The 27,268-nt window shown below is 37.5% G+C and overlaps 1 protein-coding gene and 1 long non-coding RNA gene across 5 annotated transcripts; one reads left to right on the top strand and one right to left on the bottom strand.

Moving 5' to 3' along the window:
* The first annotated feature begins 5,384 nt into the window (after window positions 1-5,384).
* LOC137007336 (gastrula zinc finger protein XlCGF7.1-like) lies at window positions 5,385-19,253 on the top strand. Of its 3 annotated transcripts, XR_010892600.1 has the most exons (4): window positions 5,385-5,443; window positions 5,969-6,161; window positions 9,843-11,640; window positions 19,174-19,253. XR_010892600.1 is itself a non-coding variant. In XM_067368680.1 (3 exons), exons 2-3 carry the CDS (start codon window positions 5,969-5,971, stop codon window positions 10,433-10,435), a joined length of 786 nt encoding a protein of 261 aa, XP_067224781.1. In that variant the 5' UTR covers window positions 5,385-5,443; the 3' UTR covers window positions 10,436-11,814. The 3 variants fall into 3 exon arrangements, 2 of the variants coding, with proteins under 2 accessions (XP_067224781.1, XP_067224795.1); XM_067368680.1 differs by lacking the exon at window positions 19,174-19,253 and having other exon boundaries at window positions 9,843-11,814; XM_067368694.1 differs by lacking the exons at window positions 5,385-5,443; window positions 19,174-19,253 and having other exon boundaries at window positions 5,863-6,161; window positions 9,843-11,814.
* On the bottom strand, window positions 16,165-27,260 carry LOC137007796 (uncharacterized). 2 transcript variants are annotated; one of them, XR_010892664.1, is made up of 8 exons: window positions 26,386-27,260; window positions 18,708-18,897; window positions 18,465-18,621; window positions 18,165-18,266; window positions 17,739-17,890; window positions 17,422-17,628; window positions 17,081-17,295; window positions 16,165-16,931 (listed from the first exon to the last, which is right to left on the bottom strand). It is a non-coding gene; the product is annotated as an uncharacterized lncRNA (long non-coding RNA). The 2 variants fall into 2 exon arrangements; XR_010892665.1 differs by having other exon boundaries at window positions 17,142-17,295.
* Between the last annotated feature and the right edge of the window lie 8 nt (window positions 27,261-27,268).

Genomic DNA, 27,268 nt, shown 5'->3' with positions numbered 1-27,268 from the left:
TTCTGCTGCAAGATGGCTGAAAACTATGATGACTTTTGTGAGTAATACTATTACTCACCCAAACATACTAGATGAAAGTTTCTTTAATACTTCAGCACCCAGGTGTTGTTGACATGTGGGGTAAAAACAGCAGGTTTTTGTAGAACTTGGTATTGTTCATTACTGCATGGGAAATGTATTAGTTATCAAGGCATCAGTGAAGCATTACGGGAAAGAAATGCAACTACTATACAAATTGTATGTTTAATTATTCTAAAAGTAATTTTAAACTGTTAGAACATGTGGATTGGCCTTCTTCACCATGTCACGGGAGAGCACGAGTGGTCACTGGATGCCTGTCAGCATGGTCCTTTGGAGGAGCACAGAGACAAGGGGTGGATAGAGAAGGGTTCTGTGGCCCATCAGGCTTTATCAGAAATCATTCTCAATGAACGCTAGCTGAAGGACGTACACAAGTACTTGCACTTTAGGTAAGATTATCCTTATTAATTTTCCTGTCATGTCACCTGTAAAACACTGTTCATTGTTTATACATATATTACTGTTATGAAAAAATGTATATAATATTACAGTTCTCACTGAATTTGTAGGTCAACCGCTGAGCTGGAGTCTTTTCATAATCATATCTTGATGTATGCCAGCAAGCGCTTCAGTTTCAGCCCTACTGTATATGAAGCCCGAATCTTACTGGATGGCCTGGATTACAACAACCATGTTCACAGACCACCCAAGAGAAGGCCTGATGGGTCGATAGAGTATGTACTATGCATAATGTCTTATCAGGAGTGTTAGGTAGTAAATGTGATTATTTGCCCATTGAAAAGTGCATTGTATTACAGACCTCTGCATTGCAATCTCTGTGTAATGTCAGAACATAATCTGCAGTTACTAGCCTAAACAGAATTATAGCCTATTTCTATTGATTAGCATTTGTATTTTGGAATACTAATAGACTCACATCACTACAGCAAAGTGAGGCGTGGGATGTCAAGTTAATATTTATTGTGCTTATTACTTTAACATATATATAAAAAAAAAAAAAAAGACATAGAATATAAATATTTTCATTTGTTTTCATTGTCTGTCAAATATCTAATTTCAGATATCGCAAACTCTATAATAAGAAGTCCAGAAAGTGGAGTTTGTATGCCATAAAAGAGGAAAAGGACTACCATTACATCCCAGAAATTCAGAGGAAAATTGTAAGGAAACGGGTGTCATCAGGACGTGGACTCCCTCGACTTTCAACCATGAGACCAAATGACCCACGTCAGCATGGTGTGCTGTCCGGTGTACCAGCTCCTACCACACAGGAGCTATTGGAAACCCAAGTCAGCAGGGGCCAGGGTAAGAAGTACCTTTCTTTTTTTTATTATGATTATTTTTAAACATGCATGTGTTTTCTTCCGCCTCTGGATGTATTAATTTGTGAATCAAAATGTCTGACACATCAAATTCTTTATGCTCCTTCAACAGGTCAGACATTGCCCCAGAAATAGAGGCACGTGAAGAAATCATCTTTCAGCACAAATCAAACTGTTCACGTATTTTCTTGTGCAGGAGTACTTTGCAAAAAAAGCCAATTTATTTTACCAATATGCAAAATAAAAGATAATATTTCGAAGATGTTGTTATTCCTTGGCTTAGTAATTCAGTAAGGTACTATGGTAAAGTGGTGCTTTTGTTATCACAAATGAGCAATTACATAATTCAATTTTAAACCCTTTATTGAAAAATATTTACAAACTTTTAATAGAAATATTATTTTAAATAAGCAAAATTTTTAAACACAACAAGAAAGCATTCAAATTTTTAAAAGAACACTGCACAGCAGCTATACCCTCCTCGGAATAAATCCCCTGTATTGTCCATGAGGATCTGGAAAGCAGTCCTGGATTGCCCAGACACAGCAGCTTGGGATAACCACTCTGTGACCAGGACCCAGAGTCCCACACTGCCAAGCCACAAACTGTCTATATGCAGCATGTCGAAATTGCCTGTTGTCGTCACCTTCATCTGGAAGGTCAACTACAGCACGCAGGTCATTCCAGATCCTCCTGGCCAGACGCAAGACTCCCGCCTGCAGAATGTATGCATCCATGTGTAGTAGAGTTGAAATGCAAAGAGGTGGCTGTTGGAGGCAGCACTTCCTCTCCACCACAGTGGGCATTTCTCTGCAGCTCTGGCAGATGCACCATGATAGTTGCCCAGGGACAGGAGGTAATGATGGAGGAGCAGAAGGTCCCAAATGGCTGAGGACATCAAAGATTAGGCTTGGATCCCGTGCCAAACATTGTTCCAACACTTGTTGTGTCTGTTGTAAATTCAATTGTTGAATTTGCTCCTAGTGATGACAGAAAAATATCACATTATCCACAGATAAACGGCTAACATTACACTACATATGCCTACATTATATAAACAAAATTTAAATTTACAATATTATTCATTATGATGTGCAAAGGGAAAACATTTATAACTGAGCTAACTTACACGTTCATAAGCAATCCTCTCTAATCGCAAATTCTCCACACGCGCCATGTCCTCTCTGCTGAGGTGCTCGGGAGTTGGACCCACTCGGCGACCTCTGCCCCGTCTCCCCCGTCCCCTGCCTGATGCTCCGCGCACACCACGGCTTCCTCTTCTCCCCGCCCGTTGACTCCTCGAAGTCGCTGTGGGTGTGAATTCCTCGTCGGAACCCATTGACTCGGTGTCAAAACTCTAGCCGCATAACATACAGATAAAATGTCACGCGCGGTGCAAAGCAACTATTGAAACCAACAAATTCACTGTCTTGTCATGTTGCTGAAATAATGTACTAGCAAACCTTATTTAGCATTACATATCGATAGAATAATTGCTTGCATATTATCGTTATATTATCATACTAGCTATTTATTACTTATAGAAATAGTGCATATACGTCATATAGTTACATTACATGTACTGCAAAATACGTAATGTTTTGAGGACCAAGTTTGAAGTCAAAGTATGGGCAGGCCATAGTCAATGTGAATCATATTGTTGATGTTTCGTCCATACCAGTGAATGTGCCATAACTGTTTATCCGCCTTACTAGCCTGCGCGTTCACGGCAGGCTCCGTTGTGATGGGGGAGGAGCTGTGGAGGGAGGGCTGTAGCGCAGCAGAGAGCAAGGGGGAGTGACCTGTGAGTTGTGCTTGTTCAAATTTTCAGGCTAAGTCATCGTTTTCTAAAAACTCCCTACTGCAGCTTTAAGAGTGTAAAAGCATCAAGAAGGTACTTTCAACAGGTCATGAAAAAGCGTGATTCCTCCACAGCAATAACGGACGGGTTACACATAACTGTAGTGATATATATATATATATATGTGCATTATGTATTGTATGTTCCATAATAAAATGTTCATGAACTTCAGCATAAAGTGATACTATTTGATTTCCATCATTTTTACAGATTATAAATATTTATCTGTGAAAACAAACCCGCGCAACCCATAAGTATTATTTAACCGCTGTGGGCGTTTCGAATAAATGACGTCCAATTCGTATTCTCTGTAATGTCAGAAACTGAGAATATATACTGCATGGAGACAGAACAGGTATAGTTTTGAATTTTGCATAATCAGCCCCTTTAAAGACTTGAAAGATAACTTTTTACACATTTTATACCCATTTTTAGACTAAAATTAACTAATTAACGTTCATATAATATATTTATATATATATATATATATATATACTTTGACCTTTAATGTGTTTCAATTCGGACACATGAATAAACTCATACAACGTGTTTGTTTGTATCATATTTCTCACTGTTTTAATTTTAATACAAATATTATCTGGTAAAACAGTCTATGCACTTCTGTGATTGTTGACGATTCCATTTGAAACATTTGGATGTGATCCAGGCTCAGGCGTTGAGATTGTGTAGTGGAGCTTTTAACACATCGCCTGTCTCAGCTATTCAGGTAGAGGTAAGAGAGATGCCATTGGAACTGAGGAGACGGCATATAATAGCAAACTACTGGGTTAACTTGCAAGGGCATAATGACTCGCACCCCACAAAAGAAGTGTTGAAGGAATGCTGGAGGAAAGAGGGAAGTAAAAAGGACAACTTTGGTTATTTGGGGAACAAAACAGCAAAAGAGCTTGGGGTATCTGATATGAAAATCAGCTCTTCAATAGTACATCCAGTCATAGCCCCATGGAAGATGAGATGTCCAGAGGTAGATTGGTATTTGTTAGAGGTGAAAAGGAAAGAAGAAAGTGCTGATCTGGTTGGGGTGTTTAATGATTATACTACTGAAGTATATAAAAACTTTACTCAAATATATACAGATGGCACTAAGAACCCTGAAACAGGGGTAACAGGAATGGGTGTGGTGGTTCCAGCAAGAGGAATTGAAATCAATAGAAGAACATCTAATCATTTAGCAGTATGTACAGTGGAGATGGTGGCAATTTTAGTTGCTTTACGTTGGGTGGAAAAAGCAAAAATTAACAAAGTCATAATATGTTCAAACTCAGCTTCAGCTCTAGTTAGTTTAATATCGTTCCATTCAAGTCGACAGGATATTTTATTTGAAATTCTCTATTCAGTTACAAGAATAACACACCAAGGTGGACTGGTTATTTTTTTTTTTGGGTTCCGGCGCACATAGTAGTGGAGGGCAATGAAAAAGTGGACAAGGTTGCAAAGAAGGCATTAAAGAAGGAACATGTAGAAATGCAAATAAGAATCAGTAAAGCAGAAGTAAAATGTATAATCTGGGAAAAAATTAACCAAAAATGGCAAGAAATGTGGGATAGTGAGGAGAAAGGGAGACATTTATACTATATCCAAAAGAGTATTAAACTAAATAAGGTAGGAGGTGGAGATAGAAAAGAGGAAACGGTACTTAAGGCTGGGACACTGTGCTCTAAATAAAACATTAAGAATGGTGGGGAAACATCAGACGGGTATGTGTGAGCAATGTCAGGAAGAGGAATCGGTGGAACATGTAATTCTACATTGTAGGAAATATCAGAGGGAGAGGGGGATAATGGATAACAGATTTAAAGAACAAGGGGTGCAGAAACTCACTTTAAAAACAGTACTTAGTATGAATGACAGAGCACAGGTGAAGGGATTGTTGGTTTTTTTAAAGGATGCTGGGCTTTATTATAGGATATAAAGGGTTTCCCCCCTTTCTTTTTTTTTTCTTTTTTTTTTTCTGGATATTATAGATTATACTGTAAACCTACTGACTGATCCACACTCCGGAACAGAAGGTGGCGTTAATGCACCATTAAGCTGGATGCCAAAAGCCGTTAAAAAAGAAGAAGAAGAACAAGAAGAAGAAGAAGAAGAAGAAGTGATTGTAGACAATGCAGCGTCTGAGCAGGACTTTTATTTTGGAGTGACGACATGACGTCATAAGACTGCGCCGAGCTCCTGCATCTGATTCTGCTGAAGAAAGGTTTGTTTTAAGAATTTAAGCTGTTTAAATCGATAGAAACAGTTCAATGATTTATAGTTGTGTGTTTTGTTTTAAACAAGCGATGTGAAATGAGTTTATTTACTATTTAATGTGACATTGTGATTCTTTATCTAACTGTAATGAAGGATATTTGTGTGAGTAAAGCTCATATCCACTGATGAGAAACAGTAAACCTGCGTCTCATTTCTCTCTATATAAATCATAAATCAGTTTATCATGAACACGAGTTCAGTCTCTGGAGAGTCATGATGGAGATACTGAACTTTTCAACTCCGAGTCAATTGAATTAAACATTTTGAGAAATGATTCAGTGAATCACGACACGTGCTGCTCAAACAGTGAACATGAACGACAAACACTAACAAACTAACTGATCGTGTTTTCATCAGTCATAAATGCTTAAATATGACGTTTATTCATTTGCAGTTTTATTTTTTAGAGATTTGTTTTGTCTAACATGGTCATTTAAGACCATTAACTCTGTTAATTATTCTCTTCTTAAAGATGGAGTTTAAAAAAGAGGAGGAAAATGAAGATATAAAGATGGTGTTTATTAAAGACGAGACTGACAACATGAAGATAATTATTAAAGAGGAGACTGAAGACATAAAGATTGAGTTTATTAAGGATGAGACTGAAGACATGAAGATTGAAGAAACATTCAGTGTGAAACATGAAGAAACTGAGGAACAAACAGGTTGGTTTTATTCTCACAGCTGAACTCATTATTAATATCTATACTTGATCATTATTAAAATGTCCAGCTCTACAGAAATAGAGAATATACTGAAGTATAATCTTACAGAAAGTGTCATAATTCACTCAGTCAGTTCATTCACTCAAGTGCACTTACTGTAGAGCTAGAGTTAGGGTTTGGCTACTTGTAAGTAAGGATTATTAACTCATTACTATAGTGAGTAAATGTTGTAATGTGTACATCACTTTAAAGTACAGTGTTTCCATTAAATCTGATCCTGGACCACAAAATCAGTCTTAAGTCTCACGGGTATATTTGTATATTTGGTGGGCACCACTACTATTTTAATTATGAAAAAAATAATATATAAACATTAAGCCAAAACAAATTCATTTAAAGCTAAACTGAAACAGAAACCGGCGTTATAACCTATAATTTGGCATAATTCCAAATGTTTTAATATTCACGATTTGGAGGCTAAACTATATTATTTAAACACTTTTATTGTACACAGACTACTATAACTTTTTGTATATTTGGTTGAATGTATGTTATTTTTACAATTAACAGGCTGCGATGTCAAGTTACTAAAACTGATATATGTTGTGCGTACGCGAGGCGCTGGCGCGATCACTTGAATTTTCTTATAAAAGTGGAAACAAATCTAAAATAGGCTACTCAGACATTTATGGTCACATGTCGAATCTGTGAAGGGTTAAAGGTACAATATGTAATATTTTTTGCAGTTAAATATCCAAAAACCAAAAAAATGTTGTTCACTTCAGAACTTACAATATCCCAAATGTTTCCAACAATTTGTAAATCGTGAGAAAATCGCAATCTTAACCAAGGCTCCAGGACGAGTGAGGAGTCGCCTGTCAATCACGTCATACCCGCTTTACCCTCAGTTACCGGTTTTATTTTGTAGAAACCATGGAAACACCAAAGACGCTTTAATAAATCACATGTTTTAAGGGAACAACTTTTTTTTTTCATAGGCAGAAAACAAATTATCGTTATATAGTTTAACACGTTTAGTCTTGTTTAAATCTAATTTTCTTGCAATTACCATGTTTTACCATGCCTCAGAGAAAAACACTATTTTGTGAAGTAGCTAACATAACATAATCAGATGCAGCATTATTTTTAGTAACAGTAATACAGCATTTTCTCCATCATACAATATGTTTTAAAATGAATCGCATGTCATTTATCAACACAAGCCATCCAGCATTTAATATGATATTGTAAAATCGATCTATCTTACTGCAGTGTGTAACAGTGTCTCACAGCAGCCGCCGAGCGAACGCTCAGAGTAACGTTATAACATCATTTTCAACACTCTCAAATGTATCTAATATGATAAACAGAGCTGTCACCTCATACTAAAGAGTATATTCTTTGCTCATACTAATGACTGAAGTAGTAGTAGTATAATTTTCTTGTAATAATAATTACCATTATCAATATTTTTTTTTTTTTTTTACAAACACTGAATGAGAAACAGTATCTTAAGCACCACCACCAGTTCTGCTTAGTTAAAATGACAAATATGCATTCATGGTTACCAAGTTTTAATTCTTGTTGATAAAGTTATATTATTAATTACATAATACTTGATTGATTGATGTTAAGAGCTTTGCCATATTAAAAAGAAAAGCTAATTTGGTGGAATCATATATAATTTTTTGTTCTAGCTTTATTCTGTGCTATCATCTCCGCTGGTTTCAAAATATCTGTTATAGGAAACATGTTTAAAGTCACTGCAGAAACAAGGTTGTGTTGGTGCCGGACGAGGAGAAAACAATGTCTGACGTTTATGTTTGACGAGGCGTGAGCAAGTCAAATAAACCACGCTAAATCTGATCAGAGCGCTCGGACTGAAACAGACTTCCAGAAATACAATTTTTGAATAGGATTTCAGACCACATATGAATGTAGCTGGAAATGGATTTGTATAAATCACATTTCATGTTGTGGTTGTATGTTTGGTCATGGGAGCTGATCAATTGTTGTTCATGGTTATTGGACCACCAGCTGGCAGCAGTAAGTGTGGCACATAGTCAAGCCTTTTAAAATAGTCCTTTTATTGTTACAGTATTTTCTGGAACATAAGTGCATCTACAAATCAGCTCCATGGCAAATTCCAAGCAATCAAGAGCTTAGAGAGGTACATTTAACCCTTATAGGGTCTTTGGGGTCTTTTTAGTCTTTGTCCAAATGACATGAAACTTTGTACAGTGGTTAACACTTTCTAGATCTACAAAAAAAAAAAAAAAAAAAAAAATTGAGTATCTAATTTTGTAACAAAATAATTGTTTTTTTAAAAAACAAACGTAATTTTACTCTGTTTATTAATGTATTGACTTCATATTTGTGCAGTTTTATAAAGGATTTATCATTTCTTTTACATTTATTTAAATAAATAAATCTTTAAATAAATAAATAAATTTTTTTTGAGTAGGTTTTTATACAAAAACAGCTTTTTATGTGCAATTCACTTTCTAAAAGACCCAAATTTCTAAATGTCATTCATGGGGATCACATGGATAATTTGACATGGTTTAGTGTAAGATTTTTGCCCATCTTTTGGAAAGTGCAGTTTTAAAAGTAAAAAATGATCACCTTAATCAGTAGATGCTGCAGAGCTTCACTATCCTCAAGAAACTGCACAAATGTTGAATAAAAAAATATATAAACAGAGTAAAATTACATTTGTTTTTTGTTTGTTTTTTTTTAAACAACAACAACAAAAAATTGTTACAAAATTACATTTTGTTGCCTGGGGTCTGTGGAGACCCCGAAGACCCTGGGTGTACTTTCCAAACGAAGACCACACAAGGGTTAAAGTAGTAGACAGATTCTGTTAGTTCAGAGTAAACAATGATGTACATCTGAGTCCTTAAGATGGAGGGAAGTTAGCAAGGGAAGGGCATAAAAATCTGAACTTGAGTACAGCCCTGGAGTACCTCAATGGGACACTTTGTAGATTTATTTGAAATATCCATCAGTCTCAGATCAGAGAATCAGTAACCTAGAGCAGGAATGTCCAATCCTGTTCCTGGAGATCTACATACATGCAGAGTTCAGATCCAACCCTGATCGAACACACCTGCCCCTGAAGATCTTAGTTCACTGCTTCAGGTGTGTTTGATCAGGGTTGGAGCTGAACTCTGCAGGAAATGTAGATCCAAAGCCACTGGAAGGCAAGCCTGCAACTTTTAGCCAAAAAAGCGTAACGACTAATGCTATGCTAACGGTACACAGAGAATGAAACCAGAGGCTGTTTTTCGAATGGATGAGAGGCTTCACTATGCTGATTAAACAGCTTTTGTGGGGAAATAGTTAATCCTTTAATTAATGGATAGCCTGTTTGCCAATCTTCAGCATGAGTTCAGCATGTTTTACACAAAACAATACTTTAGAATAGATAGGCTTACCTACAGGGTACACACGACGCAAAAATATAAATCAGCCTTAAGTCTTCAGGAATGCTTGAAAATTAAGGGCAGGTGTATTTGATTAGGGATGAAACTTAAGTCTGCAAAACAGTGGTCCTCCAGTACCAAAGCTGCCTATTTCTGATCCATACGATTGGATAGGGTATAGATCATACATGTTGTTGATTTTGATGCTTTAAATGTCTGAATTGTTTTTTGTTTTGTCTATTTTTTGTCCTAGACCTGATGGCACTGAGAGAGGCAAGTCATGAACTTAATGAAAGGGAAGAAGAGAAAGAACATTATAATTTAATGAGTGAAGAAAAATCAGAGTTTTCCTTACAAAAAGGAGTTCAAAAGACAGGAACTAAAAGTTGTTTCACTTGCCAACAGTGTGGAAAGAGTTTCAAACATAAAAAACACCTTATAGACCACATGAGCATTCACACTGGAGAGAAACCTTTCACCTGCCAACAGTGTGGACAGAGTTTCAGAAGAAAAGGAAACCTTAAAGTCCACATGATGAGTCACACTAGAGAAAAGCCTCACACCTGCACTCTGTGCGGGAATGTCTTCAAACGGGAGCATAGCCTCAGGCAACACATGAGAATTCACACTGGACAGAGCCCATTCACCTGCCAACAGTGTGGAAAGAGTTTCAGTGACAAAGGAAGCCTTGAAAGACACATGAGAATTCACACTGGAGAAAAGCCTTACACCTGCCAACAATGTGGACAGAGTTTCAGTCAAAAAGGAAACCTTAAAGTCCACATGTCAACTCACACTGGAGTAAAGCCTGTAACTTTGATTCATTATTTTGTAATATCAAAATAAAATTGAACAGCTCAATATTGCAATAAATCGAGGTTGACACAACAGTTCACAAAGCTTACGCTACTATCACAAACTCAAAATTCCTATTTTTTGCATTGTTTACGGTTGATCAAATCAATCAAACCGAGAAACCAGAATGAGCTTTTATCATTTACATAACTTGTATCTTTTTTTTAACTTTAAAAGTTGTCACCTTTTATAGCATTTTGTGTCTGCTGGTATTAAAATGAATATGGAACCAGCTTACTTTATTTGTTTTTAACTAAATGTTAACATTCTTCATGGTATCGTTTGCAGTGAAGAGAAGATATTTATCCCATTGAATGATAATTTGGTGTGTAGCGTCTGGATGGATCTGTTCGTAGTCAATAAACTTTGGATTGTTCAGAGCGCTTTTAGCAGGCTGGACTGTTCAGTAAAATCTCCCCTCGGTTCCGGCCGGTCTGCAAAAGACCAGCCCTTTTGACAACTTTACCACCTGGCCGAAGCTGACCAGGCGGCTATACTGCCAGCTCTTGGGACTTCAAAGGACCAACCCCCTGTTGTGGGCCCAGAGACTCAGTACCAGATCACACACATAGACATGCCTAGAGATGGCATGTACAGTTATTCTCAAAATATGACTGTGCCAAAAGTACCCATCATATATACACGTGCATGTATGTTTCCCAGTGTTTAGGTTAAATAATTGTAGGTGTGTTAGATGTGATGAGTTTAGATTCTTTTTAAAGCTCTTTATCTCTCTTATTCCATAATGTATCTCACATCCCTGTAGAATGCATTGTTCTATTTTTAATAGTACTTCGAAGAAAAACGAACACTGATCCAACCTCGTAAATTATGCAAATGAGTTCGCAAGAGAAGACAAAGGAATCCTTGCCCGCCAAAGATTGCATTGCATCTATTGGCCACCCAACTCGGGAGGTGGGTTAGTTTCGTTTTCCATAAAAGCAAAGACGCACAGTTTCTCCCGATTGTCTCTCGAGCACCTCGTGCACGTCTCTCCCGGACTTCTCCGGTGACCACGCGCCTCCATCGTGCTCCTCTTTCGGGAACACCACTTCTTTGGACTCTCTCTCTCTTCGGTTGAGTTACTCTTCAGTAAACCTTGTTTGAAAACCCCGCCGGAGAAACCCTCTCGGAAAGGACCAACCAAGCCAAGCGCACTAAAACTCTACTGCACACTGACTTGAACCAATATGCAAGTATTATGATTTCTTTGAAATTCGTTTAAACTGATTTCTGTGCTGGCTTTCAAAAGGTTTAACTGTTGTAATTTGCCATTCTTTGATCATCTTTCTTTTCCTGTCTTCATTTTCACTCTTGTGTAACTTATGTGTATATCTTCTGTATATATTTAGACGTATAACCTCGGTAGTTTTCATATATTAAACACATTATTCATACTCGATTGTTCTCTTGCTCATTCAACAAAAACCAGGTCACTTTAACGTTTCGATTCTAATACAATCACTCTATATTTGATGCTATCATAGGAATTTATCCTCGTGGCCAGAGGATAACTTCTGTTATAATAGTCTGTGGAAAACTTACTGGTTTGCTGGACAAACGGATAATTTCTCTACATAATTATTAAAGCAGAACTAATCATATATGTGATTGATTATAATTCGTTGTAGTTAATTCACCATATATGTTTAATCCCCCCTTGCGTCGGTATGTTCATAATAATTATTCATAAAGATTATGAATTATTATATTCATATTTCACCCATAAATTGATTAATAACTGATCGCTACACGTGATCACCCATATGAAAAAAACCTGTATGTTTCATATACAGCAACCATATATATTCTTTACTCAAATCAGCCAGAATTTCCTTATGTGTTTCATGTAAGTCCAATACATGTCATATACAAAATCAGACCAATTATGGCCAATTTCATACTAAAAAGTAGCCTGACTACGTCAGACTTCCTACTTCCGCTCAATTTCATTTCGCTTCTGTACTCAGTCTGAGACAGCGTCAGAGCTTTCTGTTTACCACCGGTCTGGAAACAGCCGGGCCAATCAACGAACAGAGGGCGGGCTGAGAGCCGTGACGTAGATGTTAAGCGCCGAGTCTTACATTGTAGGTTAGAGAAATCGAAAACCGAACGCGGAAATGGCTGAGACACGGGATGCAGTTCGCTCGGTTATGGAGAACATTCAACTCAAACTGAAGCCAGCTGTGTTTAAAAGATATAATCCTAAGTTTGAGAGTTGGCTACAAATATTTTCTTGTTTCACTCTGTCAAAAATAAGTTTAGAGCCCGTGATTGTACCGTGTATGCGTAGATTAACTTCGCATAATCTGCAAAAGTCGTTTACAGCCATGTTCACTCCGGTATTTCGCTCGCATCATCATGTGTTTACAACAGGTTTACAATGGAAGTTCAATCATAGATTTGAGCTCGATGCATGATGCCTGTGCTTCGATGAGGCTGTAAAGGCGCATACCATACGTCATAACTAAACGTATCTGATTGGCTTACGGGTAACCAATGATTTTAAACTTCAGACAATCGCCCCCTAGCGAGAGAGTAAACACTTCTCTATTATGCCATTCCAGACTCTGTCTACGAAGCAAAGTGAAGTAGCAGAGTCTGGTATTACCAGGCTAACTAAAAAGCACACATAAAACTTATATGGGATTTTTAGGTCATATATGAATACTGCAAAATTCTTATACGAGTTTTACGACAACAGTATGCAATAGTATATGATTTTAGTAGAAAATGTGTATGAATATCAGTAAATTTCCTATACAAATCATTTAAAATTCTTGATTGAATCATATGCAAGTCACATAGGATTCATTTAAATTTTGCATCATTTGCTCATATGAATTTTATACAGATTATATGTTTTTAATAGGTAAATTGTGTCTGTTCTTCACACTTTATGTTTCCACCTAATTCCTCGTATCTCTACATATAATTATCTTATATGATTTCAGTCAATATTACAATATCTCTGCATATACAAATCATATATGATTTCAGTCAATTACTTGCACAAATTTACATTAGAAATACTTTTATTTCAACACAATCAACAAGACAATCAAATTATACTCCAAAAGAGTAATTTAAAATTACAACTTGATATCAAACTGAACTTTGCGAAGACAAAACAAACACACACACTCACACAAGCTCCCATATATACTGTACCAGCTTAGAATTTTTTTAAAAGGCCTGGAAAAGTAAACGTTATAATTCCAGGTCATTCCAACATCTTACATTACCCTGTCAGGCTTGCAACTGGGACTGGGGAGCTAAAATCCTATAAAAAGAACTGTTTTGCACAGCTTCTTTCGTATACTTGCACTCTGTAACTCCAGGGTAGTTAATTTTGCGATGTGGTGCAGCCTTACTTTGTGAAATACAGACACCACAAATGACACAAGCATGAAATGATGGTTCTCAATTCCGAATTGGGTGTCTGCAATGTGCTCCCTGAGTAAGAACACATCCTCTGACCCAATCTCCGCCCGAATGAAACGGTTGACAAAGGACACATGGACACCTTGTTCCTTTGAGTTTTGTCGAATCACACGCTCTGCTGCTCTGACCACCTTCACTGTTCCCTCTGAGGGGATCATCAGCCCACCATTGTTTTTAAGTTCAAGCAGGTGGTAGCTCTGGTCAAAAGATGAGGGTACAGCAGTTGTGACGAGGCTTGCACGGCACACCTCACAGGACAGTTTTTTCAGAATTTTTCTGACAACAAACCCTGAAATGTAGACAAGGGCATTGTCCACAAGACCACCAAAGCGGGTGGGCAGGTAACTGTGGTCACATATGACTGCAGGAATGTTTGCAAATGGGGACAGAAGCTCTTCCTCTGCCATTAAAACAGTGCATGTCTGCAGCTGATAGGGACACGGTTTCATCTTGTGCTGCCACGTTGCCTGACCCACTTGGTGAGACACCACAACGGACCATCAGACGGAAAATACCTTGGAAGTGCCCTGCAGTTGGATTGTTATTCCAGCCTCCTAAAAAAAAAAAAAAAAAAACCTTTACATTAGATTACCTTTACAAACCTTTACCTTAGATTACAGAGATGTTTAATGAGGACAGTCAGAGTCATAATAGATATATTTTCTGAGGTTAAGTAAGGAAACTGTATAACCATTTTTTGCCCACAGGTAGGCTATAAAAGGTAAGTAAGGTAATAACTGTATAACCATGTTTCTTCCAAAGGTAGGCTATAAAAAAAATACACACTGGTGTCTGATGTGCCGTTTACTTTAGGGGGTGGATTACTTCATGAAGTGATAGCCACCAATAAGTGACCAGCCTGAGAGATCTATCACATCAAAACATACTGTAAACTAGGGATGTATAGGTACTAATATATATATATATAAATCAATTTGCCCACCCAGAAGGTACCAATATCCGGTCTGGCCAATGGACTAAAAAAACTAATTATAAATATGAAAATTATACCTGAAGCCCTGACAGAATTGAACAAAAGCTCCAAGTGATCCTGACTGAAGCGGTACGTGCAGACATAACGCTGAACTTGGAGCAGGTCAGGAATCATCATCAACAATGTGTCCACGTTGATGACAAAGCCAATGACTGACAGATACCTTCAAAAGAAAACGTCTCATCAGTAAGATCATGGCAAAACAAGACACCTCAAGAGCACCTTGTAATTGCAGTTATTGAAAGACATTAATTTACTTTTCTACAAATATTCATAACATGTAACTCAACACATGGTGACAGAGATAGCGGCAGCAATACATGTTTTGCTCCAATAAAGTCCCTGAATGGTAAATGATTTAAGTGCAGTACAAATCTACTGGGTGCAAAATTACTGGGTGCTTCTTGAGAGTATAAGTCCGTGTCAGGAACAACTAGGAACTATATTAAAACTGAACAAGGATAGATTAAAAACAAGAACATGTCATACATACCATTTGACACCTCTATAACCTGAAAAACACTGAACACAAGAAGATTCTAAAATGCAGAGACAAAAATCATAAACAAGAAGAAAAAGTGCAATACAAGATATGCTCCTTAAAGCAGGAGGGACTCACATCACCTCCTGCCTCTGGTTTTGCAAACAGCAACATCATATTAACATACATACCATATTTGAGACCTTTCCTGGATGACCTGAAAAATACTGAACAGAAGAGTCAACAGAAACAAAACTGCAGACAGCAAAACGATCCAAACCAGAGAAAGAGCATCTTATGAACTCGATGCGTAACAAGAGAACAGAGCATCATATTAACTTGTGATGTTGTGAACTTTTCGTGGAAACCATACGATATTTAAAAAAAAAAACCTTTGTTTGGTGGAGGGGTGTGCCATCTTTCATCACCAAACTGAGCAAGTATTCCCTGCCTCTCAACAAGAGCTCTACTCTCTCTGTCCAATTCAAAGCACCCAGAGGAGCTTTGTATCCCTTGGCACGGGGATTGCGGCTGTTCAGGTCCAACAACCTGTCAATCATCTTAAAAAAAAGCATAAGCCTCTGTTAACTGATATATCACCCATAACAGTAGTATCGTATCATGGAAATCAAATTATAATCTTTTATTTAGTACACAGTAGGGCTGGGCGATATATCGAATGCTTTTGTCACGCGCATTTCGCCAGTAAAGCCGGTTCCCTGATTGCCGCTTAAGCCGATTTAGCGGTAATCAGGGAACCGGCTTTACTGACGAAATGCGCTTGACAAAAGCATTCGATATATCGCCCAGCCCTAGTACACAGCTCTGCTTGGATTTCCCTCTACAGGTAAGTATAAACAGAGATGGCTTTCATGCAGAATATGCAGTGTTATATAACAACCTCAATGAATTTTTAAATTCACAGTTTTTAAACTGTGAATAACCAAGGTCCCTCAGTGTGCGCAGTGCTACCACTACAGAGTGACTCAATGTTTGAGCAGCCAAGGACACTTTCATCTTCTGGCCATCAAATTGAACATGCTTGTTTGTTATCTTGTGGGCCGCATGCATATCCACAAACACCCTGTCAGCATTCACTGGATGTTCAAAGAAGGTTTTTAACGGCTCATGGGGGTTTCCCTTTAGCTGACACCCGAGCTGGTTGCACATGTTGACATTGGAGGCATGTCCATCCATTGTCATGCAGACCACTTTTATGCCACGTGCATGCAATTCCTCCAGAGCATGGACAACCAGGACCTTCTTTGTGTCTGGAGACAGATACTTTGTGAGGTAGTAGGCAATTGGAGCTTTCCAATGACCCTGTATTCCTACCACCATAAAAACAAGCACCTCGGTGGCTAAATCAGTCTCATCCATGCCATTCCCCATATCCACATATCCAGACATTTTCTGGGTATGGGGATTGTACTGGGCATGTTTTTTGATGGCCATGGCATCCAACATGAGGGCCACAGAGCCATATTTAGCAGGGTCTTCTTCACATCTTCAACATGTCCAACATCATTGTGTTGAGCCCAGGCCTGGTGTCCACTGATTGCATCCACCTTTACAAAAAGAAAATAAATAGCTATTTGAGTGCTTCAACCCTTGGATCCCTATTTTGGGCACTTTTTCATTTTTTTCTATGATTGTTCTTTTTTCCAATACTTTGGAAGGCATTTTCCAAGAAAAAAATAGTGAAAATAGCACATACATGCTCAAAACTTCTACATCAGTTCCCTGTTTGTTGTACATTATGTAGGGATGTACTACACCGTTGCAATGTATGTGGATGTGGCAGGGGAAGATGCAGAGAATCCCTCAGGTAACTGTAGGCTTTCGGACCTTGGAGGTGCAGTGTGAGGGCAAACTCTCTCTGGTCCTTGGTGTATTCATGGCCCCGCTTTGAAAAGAGGTCTACTTGAAGATCTGAAATTCAGTTAAACTAGTTAGACAAACTATTTAGAAAGTTCCCTTGAAATAATACCTTTATAAAGTCTGACAAAGAGTGCAAACAACATACAATTCAAGGTTGTATTATTAATTTATTTTTACCAGAGTGGAAGCCAAGCCTTTCATTCAACTCTTCATTTATAAGGTTCTTTTCCTTCAGATCTTCCAGAAGACTCTTTACGGTTTTCTTTGCTCTCCATGCCCGGGTCTTTGCATTTTGCTTCTCCCGCTATAGACTCTCCACTCTAGCCAAAGCTTCACTGAGTCTGGCCTTTAGATGAGTAGGAGAATTGGGCAATGGGCAAAGTCCTAGTAGAAAGAAGGATGAAAATATTTTCAGTGATGTTTATATCATACCACTCACAGTTGTTTGGTGCATAGCACTGCATATGTGTAGGCACACATTCTTAATTTCTTACCCGTAATATCACTGCCAGCACCATGAGTATGGGAAAGAGAGAAAGGGTGCATGTATGAGAGAATGTTGTTATGTATTTAGTCTTAGAAACTGGGTTATCCTGCAATCGTTGTTTTATGCTTTAGATGGCGCTGTGTGATGCTGTAGACCTCCCTGATAAAAAAAGTAAAAAGTTGAGTTGTAAGTGCACTCGCCCTCCATTGTATTATTGCTATCTAGCTTCATAAAACAAATGTCATATCTAGCTTCACACAACAAATGTCAGTGAAAGAAGGTGTGTATTTATTTATAACATATACTCATACACATATAAGTGTATGAGTATTTCTGAAAAGAGTTGCAGAAAGCAAGGGAGAGATTTCGATATGACCACAGTCATGATGCTCATAGCTGTATGGGACATATCAAATAGCCTACAAATACTCACATCATTGGGCTGAGGCTTACTTTCAGGAAAATGCTGAGAAAGGTCCACTGATATGCTCTCTTCAGCTTTCCTTGAAGTTTTTGTGTTCCTTGTCACTACAGGCTAAAATATAATAAACATAATACTTAAAAACAACTTCATTAAAAACACTTGAAAAGGTTTTAGTATCCCACAGTGTATTTTAATACACAATACATCACTAATTCCTATACATGCAGAAATATCTAACGGTTTTACCGTTTTTGTTTTACATATGAATCATAGACATCTCTGTTAGCATGTAGAGTAAAATACACCTACTCTTTGGAGATGACATGGGAAGTTGAAGACAGATGTCTTGTCAAAATCATCAGGCTTCAAGTGCTCACTACAGAGCTTTGACAACTTAGTCACAACAAAACCCTCCCGTCTTATAGCAACTTCCCATTGCCTCCTCAAGCCTGTATCACTGGGAAACCTTCAAAGTGTGAAGAGAAAAAAAACAGCAAGAGATGACATAATTTTTTAAATGGTAAAATAACCTAAATCATTGTTCAATCTTACTTATGAAATGTAATCCCATGCGATCTGGTATCAATACTGCGTCGGTTATTGCAACTGTAAGCTGCACAAAATACGGGCATAATTGCTCGCTATCCGTTGACTCCGATTGACTCTGGTTCTAGCGTTGAGTGGAGAGACCCAACCAATATGGCGGCGACGCTGGATCACGCTCCAGCACATCATGAGGCGTCTACGTATATATGTCTATGCAAACCTCGTGCAAAACCCGGAAAACTATTTCTCCGCTGCGTCACATTCTGCGCTCTTATTGGCTCAAGCTAAGTTCAAAACTACTTGCTATTGGTCACATTAATAAACAAGTAAAAATATATGTGTGTAATAAAATTAATATTTTCTTTTATAATTGCACTTATTTTAAGTAGTTCTCAATAATTTTGTTTATAAATTAGTATGTTATAATATTGATAACATTATTTCTATATTAATCTGGTAACCTTGGTTACAGAAGACACTACAAAGACCACATGACAACGGCCCAGTCCCAAATGGTCTAAATGTGAAAGAGCAGTATGCAAAAATGCAGTTTGCTCACTTCTCTGTTCAGATGTGCACTGGAAATAACTGTGTCCAGGTGAAGAACAATGATGTTGTTGTGCAAAACCTGGTGGTCGAGGAACAGATTTCGGAAGATTTAGGAACAAGACTATCCCTTGCCATCATCACAGCTAGACATTACCCATCTCCCTGGATTGAAGGATGAACTTCTTTTTACCCAAGCCACAAATGTGCAACGGAAGTTAGTGCTACTACCATGCAAAGAATACTTTGCTGGCATGCCATCACTCCATTTGTAGGATGTGAGGCTCCTGTAAAAAAAAAATTAAGTAAAAAAAAAAAAGTTTAACTCCTACAGTTATCTGTAAAAAATGGTTTGTATGTTATAAGATACATTGAAATCGAGATTGTGAAAATTGAGTGAACCACTTCATCTTTTTGTTCAATGTTTGCTGTGGTCAATTTCCCAAATGAAGAGGACAGTTTAGCTGTCATCTCTGAAATCTGGTGCAGCAAGGAGGGATGCTGTTGGCCTCCATATAAGATCCATGAGAGGATCAAGAGGGCAGTGATGCTGCATGAAAAGCCAAACAGAGACACATGGGAGATACACACATTTGATTTACTGAGGACCAAAGGTGAGGGTTTTAAATGAATATCAATATACTAGATGTATAATTTGTAAATGTAAGCCAATGAACTGAAAATCTGTTTTTGTGATGTTTTCAGATACATAGGACAAGGCCAACGAATGCCTGATTTGGGCTGAAAAGGGCTCCAGCACTGAAACAGAGTCAGAGTTGCATCAGCGGAAGAGAAAGTATGATTTAGTGTTTAATGGAACCTAAACAATACACTAGCCTCTAATTACTTCATGCTTGCTGTCATTCCTAGAGTGGATGGAATGGCGGAGCAAAACTGAAATCAGGGAGAAAAAGAAAGGTGGTGATAAGGTGACATTCACTGCTCACTTAACAGTAAAGGAGCAAATCCAAGGAACCTGAGTCTGTGGTCCTCAACAAAGCACAGAAAACCACTATGAAGACAGAGCCATGCCAAGGGATGCTCAATACAATGCCTGAAATAACCATGTCTTTGGTGGGAGAATGGTGTGTGGTCTGTTATGATGGGGAGGCATACCCAGGTGTTGTTCAGGATGTCGATGAAGAGTTTGTCCAGGTGAAAACAATGTCTATCATTGGAGTTAACAGTGTTTTTTTTGGCCTCTGAAAGACGACATCCTGTGGTACAGTCATGAAGATTTCCTGGGGCTTGTGCCAGAGCCAAAACCAGTCACCAAGAGGCATATGATGCTTGATGTCTCTGTCTGGAATAAAGTATCGCCCATGATGGATGAGAGGATGGAAGTTTGATGAGTTTTTGTCTGTTTTGTGGAAGATTTGGTATCAATGACATGTTTGTGGTGTTTCATTTTTTAAGCAATTGTTGAACAAAAAGTTTAAGTAAGACAATTCGTCCGTGTATCAGATTAGATTCTAGTTGTTTGGGGTATGTAATATGACTGTGTTATTTCCTGTTCTTAACTGCCCTCCTGTTTCATGTTTTTTTTTTTTTTATTCAACGTGGCTATGAAATGATTAAATAGTCTGTTTAGACTATAATTATACTGAACCAATCCTGTTCACAAGGAACACAGTTCATGTTTGGTCTTCCATAATCAGATTAAAGTATGTGTTTATGTTTAAACAGATTACACTGCGTTCCAAATTATTATGCAATTGACATATCAGTAAGATTTCAGTACAATAAACATTCAGATTTTAGAATTTCTAAGAAAATGTTTGTTTGTTTATTTATCCATTTCTTTTTAGATAACTGGTATCAATCTCAGACAAAATAATTTGCCAGGTCTATGGAAACCCTACTTAGAGGTTGTTCCACATTATTAAGCAAGTCACAGTTCTCATGCAATATGGGGAGGAAGAAAGATCTTTCTGAAGATGAAAAGCATGAAATGGTGCAATGTTGTGCAAAAGGCATGAAAACAACTAATATTGTGTGAAACTGAATGGACATTATCGAATTATCATAAAGCACTAGGGTAACAAAGCAACAGATTTGGAAAAATTTATTTTATACCCTGATAACTTCCCAAATGAATTAATATCTATTAAAGCAGGCACAGATGAATCAAGGTTAGACAAAAAGAGCAAGATATCATCTGCGTAGAGGGATTTCTTGTGTTGTTTAAGACCAACCGAAACACCAGAGACGGCCGCCCCCTCCCTAATCGCCTGAGCTAATGGTTCTATTGCTATCGTGAAGAGCAACGGGGAGAGGGGACAGCCCTGTCTAGTGCCACGTGACAGAGGAAAGTTGTCCGACCTATGACTGCTAGTGACAACTGCCGCAAGTGGAGCAGAATAAAGTATGTGCACCCATCTGATAAAATTATCACAGAGACCAAACCTCTCCAAGGTATAAAATAAATAAGGCCACTCCACATGGTCAAAGGACTTCTCCGCATCTAATGATAAATTAAGGGTGTCAATGTTACTTTTGTGAGAAAGCTCAATGACATTTAGAAGCCTTCTAATATTGTTACTTGAATTTCTGCCCTTAATGAAACCAGTTTGGTCTTTATCAATGAAAGAAGGAAGTATTTTCTCCAACCGTAATGCAAGGATCTTCGAAAGCAATTTAAAATCCACGTTTAGAAGAGATATCGGCCTATATGACCCACAGAGCTCTGGATCTTTTTCTTTTTTTTTTAAATGAGGGAAATGTTGGCCTCTCTAAGCGATTATGGCAATCTATTTGTCATAAATGAATGATCATACATAGATAACAGGGGATCTATGAGCAGATGCTCAAATTCTTTGATATATATTTCACACACCAGACCGTCCGGGCCTGGGAATTTGCCTGGCTGTAGACTACGTAGAGCCAATAAGGCTTCCTCCCTTGAGATGGGGGCATTCAAAGCTATTCTCTGTTCATCAGATATACTAGGAAGCGTTAAGTGATCAAAGAAATCTGTTGAATATTCAGTATGATATAGGTCAGAATAAAACTGCTTAAATGTAGCATTTATTACCCCAGAATCAAATGATTGCTTACCATAAGAATCCATAATAGAGGTGATAAATTGTGGGCCTGATTTGTTTTTCAATAAATAAGACGAATACTTATTAGGTTTATTGCCATGCTCATACAGTCTTTGCTTTGAAAAAAGTATTTTAACTTTGGCCTGTTGCGACAACAAAGCAGGAAAGCACGTATTATGGTCAACTTCTCCAAATAAGCAGATGAAGCATCATTCACATGATCTTCGGTAGCCCTTTCAAATTCTAGCTCTAAGCATTCCTGCTTCTCTACTTGTTTCCTTTTTTAGAAATGGAATAAGATATAGCTAGACCCCTTATATAGGCTTTGTAAGTCTCCCATAACAGAGATGGATCATCAATAGACTCTGAATTGATCCACCAAAAAAATCTTAAATTCAGAATTAAAGTATGAAATAAACTTGTTGTCTTTAAGCAATAACGTATTAAATCTCCAGTGCTTAGTACGTTTTGGAGCACCTTCCACTAACAAATCCAATAGCACCATAGCATGATCGTAAACAACAGTATTAATTATAAATTCTAGAATAACACTTATGGGGAGGGGAATAAAAGGTAAATTCTGTGCGCAGAGGGTTAAGGGCACGCCAAACATCAGAATAACCTAACTCCTTATATAAAGCTGATAACGTTTTAGATTGTTTAGATGGAGGGCAGTTCCTTGAAAGTAGTCTATCCAGTAAAGGATTCAACAAACAATTAAAATCCCCCCCTACAGGGGATGGGTATCCAGCAGAGTGGTACAAAACATTTAGGGAATTATTAAAACCTATGCTCTTAAAATGTTTTAACCATGTTCTTAAGGGGGGAGAAACCCCAATATCTTGGAAACAAGCTGTCATATCGGTAATACCAAAAGCTGGAAAAGATAAGACAGAGTGTGGGTCATATAGACCCATTTCTGTTTTAAATATAGATTATATGCTTCCATAATTGCAAAAACATTTGAAAATATAATTCCTGAATTGATTGATACTGACCAGACAGACACAAGATAATGTAAGACAAACATTATTTCTGATTGATAGCATGAGCAAAAATAATTCTAAATCTTTGGTAATTAGCCTCGATGCTGAAAAGGCTTTTGACTCTGTGCGATGGGAGTTTTTGTATCTAGTATTGCAACGTTTTGGTTTCAATAAAGAGGTTATAGGATGTCTTAAACCACTATATCATTTACCGACAGCCCAGGTTAAAATAAATGATAATGTTTCTAGATCAATTACATTGGAACGGGGATGTCGCCAGGGATGCCCCTTAAGTCCCACACTTTTTGCACTGTTCATAGAGCCACTTGCTCAAGCGATTAGGGAAGATGTAGATATATCAGGATTCCAATTTAAAGGAAATTAACACAAAATATGTTTATATGCGGATGATATTCTTATGACAATCACTGATCCGGACTCCAGTTTACTTAAACTTATGTCATGCCTTGAACAGTTTGGGTGGTACTCAGGATACAGGTTAAATTTAGACAAAACTCAGACACTCTCATTTAATTATTCACCACAGGAGAACATGCGTATTAAATATAATTTTAAGTGGAAAACTAATAATATTAAATATTTAGGAGTTATCATACCAAAGAATGTGACAAAAACATATAATATAAATTATGAATCCATAACAAAAGAATTAAAAGTAGATTTGGACAGGTGGATGCCCTTAACCCTTGGTTTGTATAATCAAATTGAAATTATTAGAATGAACGTTTTCATATGGTTCATACGATTCATATGGAAAAATCAGAAGCATAGGGTCAGACTTAAAACACTACAATTATCAAAGGAAAGAGGAGGACTGTCCCTTCCCTGTTTGGAAGATTATTATAAAGCAGCACAATTGAAATATTTAGTTTGTTGGTGTACTAATGAGTATGATGCAAGATGGAAAGAATTAGAATTCAGCCAGCTGGACAATTCCCCTCCCCTCCTTATTAGGGGATAAAACCATTAAGATTAAGTACTCTAATAAACTGAGCCATTGGACGATGGTTCCTCTCAATATTTGGTTCAAGGAATGTAAAAATTTTAAGCTCAAGAAACAAACATGGTTGTTAAGATGGGTGGCCTATGACAAAGATTTTAAACCTGCTCAGTTGGACTCAAGGTTTAAACAATGGACGTTGAAAGGCATTACATCATATTGTACAATCTCATCCAATACAGGTTTAAAGAGCTTCCAACATCTTACTGACACCTATATATTAGAAAAACAAGATTTCTTTAGATATTTACAACTTAGGAACCATTATAACAAAAATATTAAAAATAATGAAAAAATTGAAATGAATATCATCAATGTTTTTATTGATGCGTATAAGAGTGGGACTCAAAAGAATGATATCAAGAATATATTCAAGTATACAATCTTCTAAAAATCACTCTACATTATATGTGAAAGATAAATGGGAGAATGAAGCAAACATAAATTTATCTGATGAAGAATGGCTAAACATTTGTAAAACACAGTATACTACCTCCAGCTCATGTCAGTGGAGAGAATTCTCGTGGAAGAATATAATACAATTTTTTATTACTCCAAAAAGAAAATATTTACAGGATGGTAATCTGGAAACTGCACTCTGTTGGAGACAATGTAATAATTCTATGGCTGATTACTTTCACATATTTTGGAAATGTCCAGCAATTTAATCAAACAGCTTTGGTACTATATATTTAGGAAACATACCAACTGATTGTAATACTCAAGATAAGTACATACTTAAACTATTATTGGTTGCATGAGAATCCACCAACAAAAGAAGAATGGATAATGATTGTAAAAGATATGTATGATATGAAGAAACTCACCTTCTCTCTAAGATTAAACATGGATACATTTTACAAGTATTGGTCAAAATGGTTGAAGTATAGGAATATGGATATATATATATATATATATGGATATATATAAAAACTTACATTTAGTCATTTACATTTAGTCATTTAGCAGACGCTGTTATCCAAAACGACTTACAAATGAGAATAGTAGAATCAATCGAAACAACATGAGAACAACAGTACGTAAGTCAGTTATGACAGTAACGTGCTCGTAGCAAGGAATTTATTTATTTATTTATTCATTAAATCTTAAGGGGCAAATTTCTGTTAACAACAATAGCTACCCCCCTTGCTACTCGTTGTAAATGAAGAAAAATTAATTTGCCCAATCCACCTATGTCTGAGGCCAGCGTGTTCTTTATCATTCAAGTGGGTCTCCTGCAACATTGCCAGATCAACATGCTCCTTATTTAACCAATCAAAAACCTTTTGAATTTTAATTTTACCATGTAGACCCCTTACATTAGATGTAGAAATTCTTAAATTATTGATTACCATCTATACATAATACGTTTTAATATCGTAAATATATCAAATAGAAAAATAAAATAAACAAGCTGAAACTTTACCTTTATACAGTCTCCTGTACATAAGTTGTGCATACAACGAAAAGACACAAACATAATAACAAAAGTACAGCCGTTTCTGGGCAATGGAACATTCGATAGAACTCGAAAAACAAAAAGAAACAAAACAATAAAATAAGAAAAAGGAGGCGTTTTCCCTTCTCAAAAAGGGAACTCAATACACAAGAGAACATCCCTACTGTTCAGTCCGAAACAAAAAACTTTCACCAAACTTACTCAAGAAGTAAACTTGCGTAATCACATCGTCCGCACCATCCCACAATAACAGCAGTGGATACCAAACGCAACACAGAGAAAAAAAAAAAAAGGAAAAAAAAAAGAGGAAAAAGAAACGTAATCAGGTCAGTCATTCGTCCATCACAGGTGGACTGTCAGCTGCCTCAGGTCGAACATCCTGACCAATCTCCGCAATAAACCCAGAGACTGCTGTCGGCGAGCCGAGGATGTAAGTGGTATTCCCAATGGTTACTCGCAGTTTAGCTGGATATAACATTGCATAGCAGGGACCGATCTCCTGCAAGTGGCGTTTAACCGAATCAAACTCTCTATGCTTTCATAGCAATGCGGCGGAGAAATCTTGAAAAAAGGAGATTTTGCAGTTCTCAAACTGCAAGTTTCCATCCATAGAAAACTTTCTACTTGCCTCAAGAATCCTCTGTCTGTCTCCGAAGTGGTGCATACGCAACACTAGTGGCCTAGGTCTCTCCTTGGCACCTGGTCTGGGAGCTAGAGTACGATGAGCCCTTTTGATCTTGATGTAAGCTCCCTCGGTCTGCAGCTGAAGAAATTCTTGGATCCATTTTTGGATGAAAGCCACCGCATTTGAGCCCTCTGCCCCTTCTGGTAAGCCGACAATACGAATATTTTTGCGCCATCCTCTGTTTTGTAGATCATCAACGTGCTCAGTAAGCGACGCAACTCGATTTTCCAAAGTCGAAACACGAGCCTTCATGCTATCAGCTAATTCCTCCGCCGAAACGATTCTTCGCTCGGCTTCATCCAGTCGAGATTTGCAGTTTTCCAATTCCTGGGAATGAGTATGTATAATCTCCACTAAGGGATCAAGTTTGACGTCTATTGTCTTGGAAATAGTCTCCATCATGTGTTGAAACGCCTTGGCCATGGCTGGGCTTAGCTCAAACTCGTCGTTCTCTTCACCATCACCTTGTTCCAGCGAAATATCCAACGCGGCCGAGGAAGATTACTTTTTCTCTGTTTTTTTGGTAGAACGAGGCATTTTCAAAAAAGATTGTGGCCAAAAAGATTCCAAAGACATACTACAACACTGACATAACCAAAGCCACCGAGTTGTGTCTGAATTAACTTATAAAATACAGGTAATTAGCCGAGTGGTGCGGGAGCTAGTGAAAATCGCTGTTACTCCCTGGCCGCCATCTTAGAACCCCCCACACTTTTAACATTTAAGAGGATGTTGTGTCAACCTTGATTTATTGCAATATTGAGCAGTTCCGTTTTATTTAGATTTTAGAAAATAAACATGATTTCCATCAATCAAATTTTTTTTT

The sequence above is a fragment of the Chanodichthys erythropterus genome, chromosome 3 (assembly GCF_024489055.1).
Source record: "Chanodichthys erythropterus isolate Z2021 chromosome 3, ASM2448905v1, whole genome shotgun sequence".
Lineage (NCBI taxonomy): Eukaryota > Metazoa > Chordata > Actinopteri > Cypriniformes > Xenocyprididae > Chanodichthys > Chanodichthys erythropterus.
The sequence above is the reverse complement of the archived record's forward strand: the minus strand, read 5'-3'. Positions and strand labels throughout refer to the sequence as shown.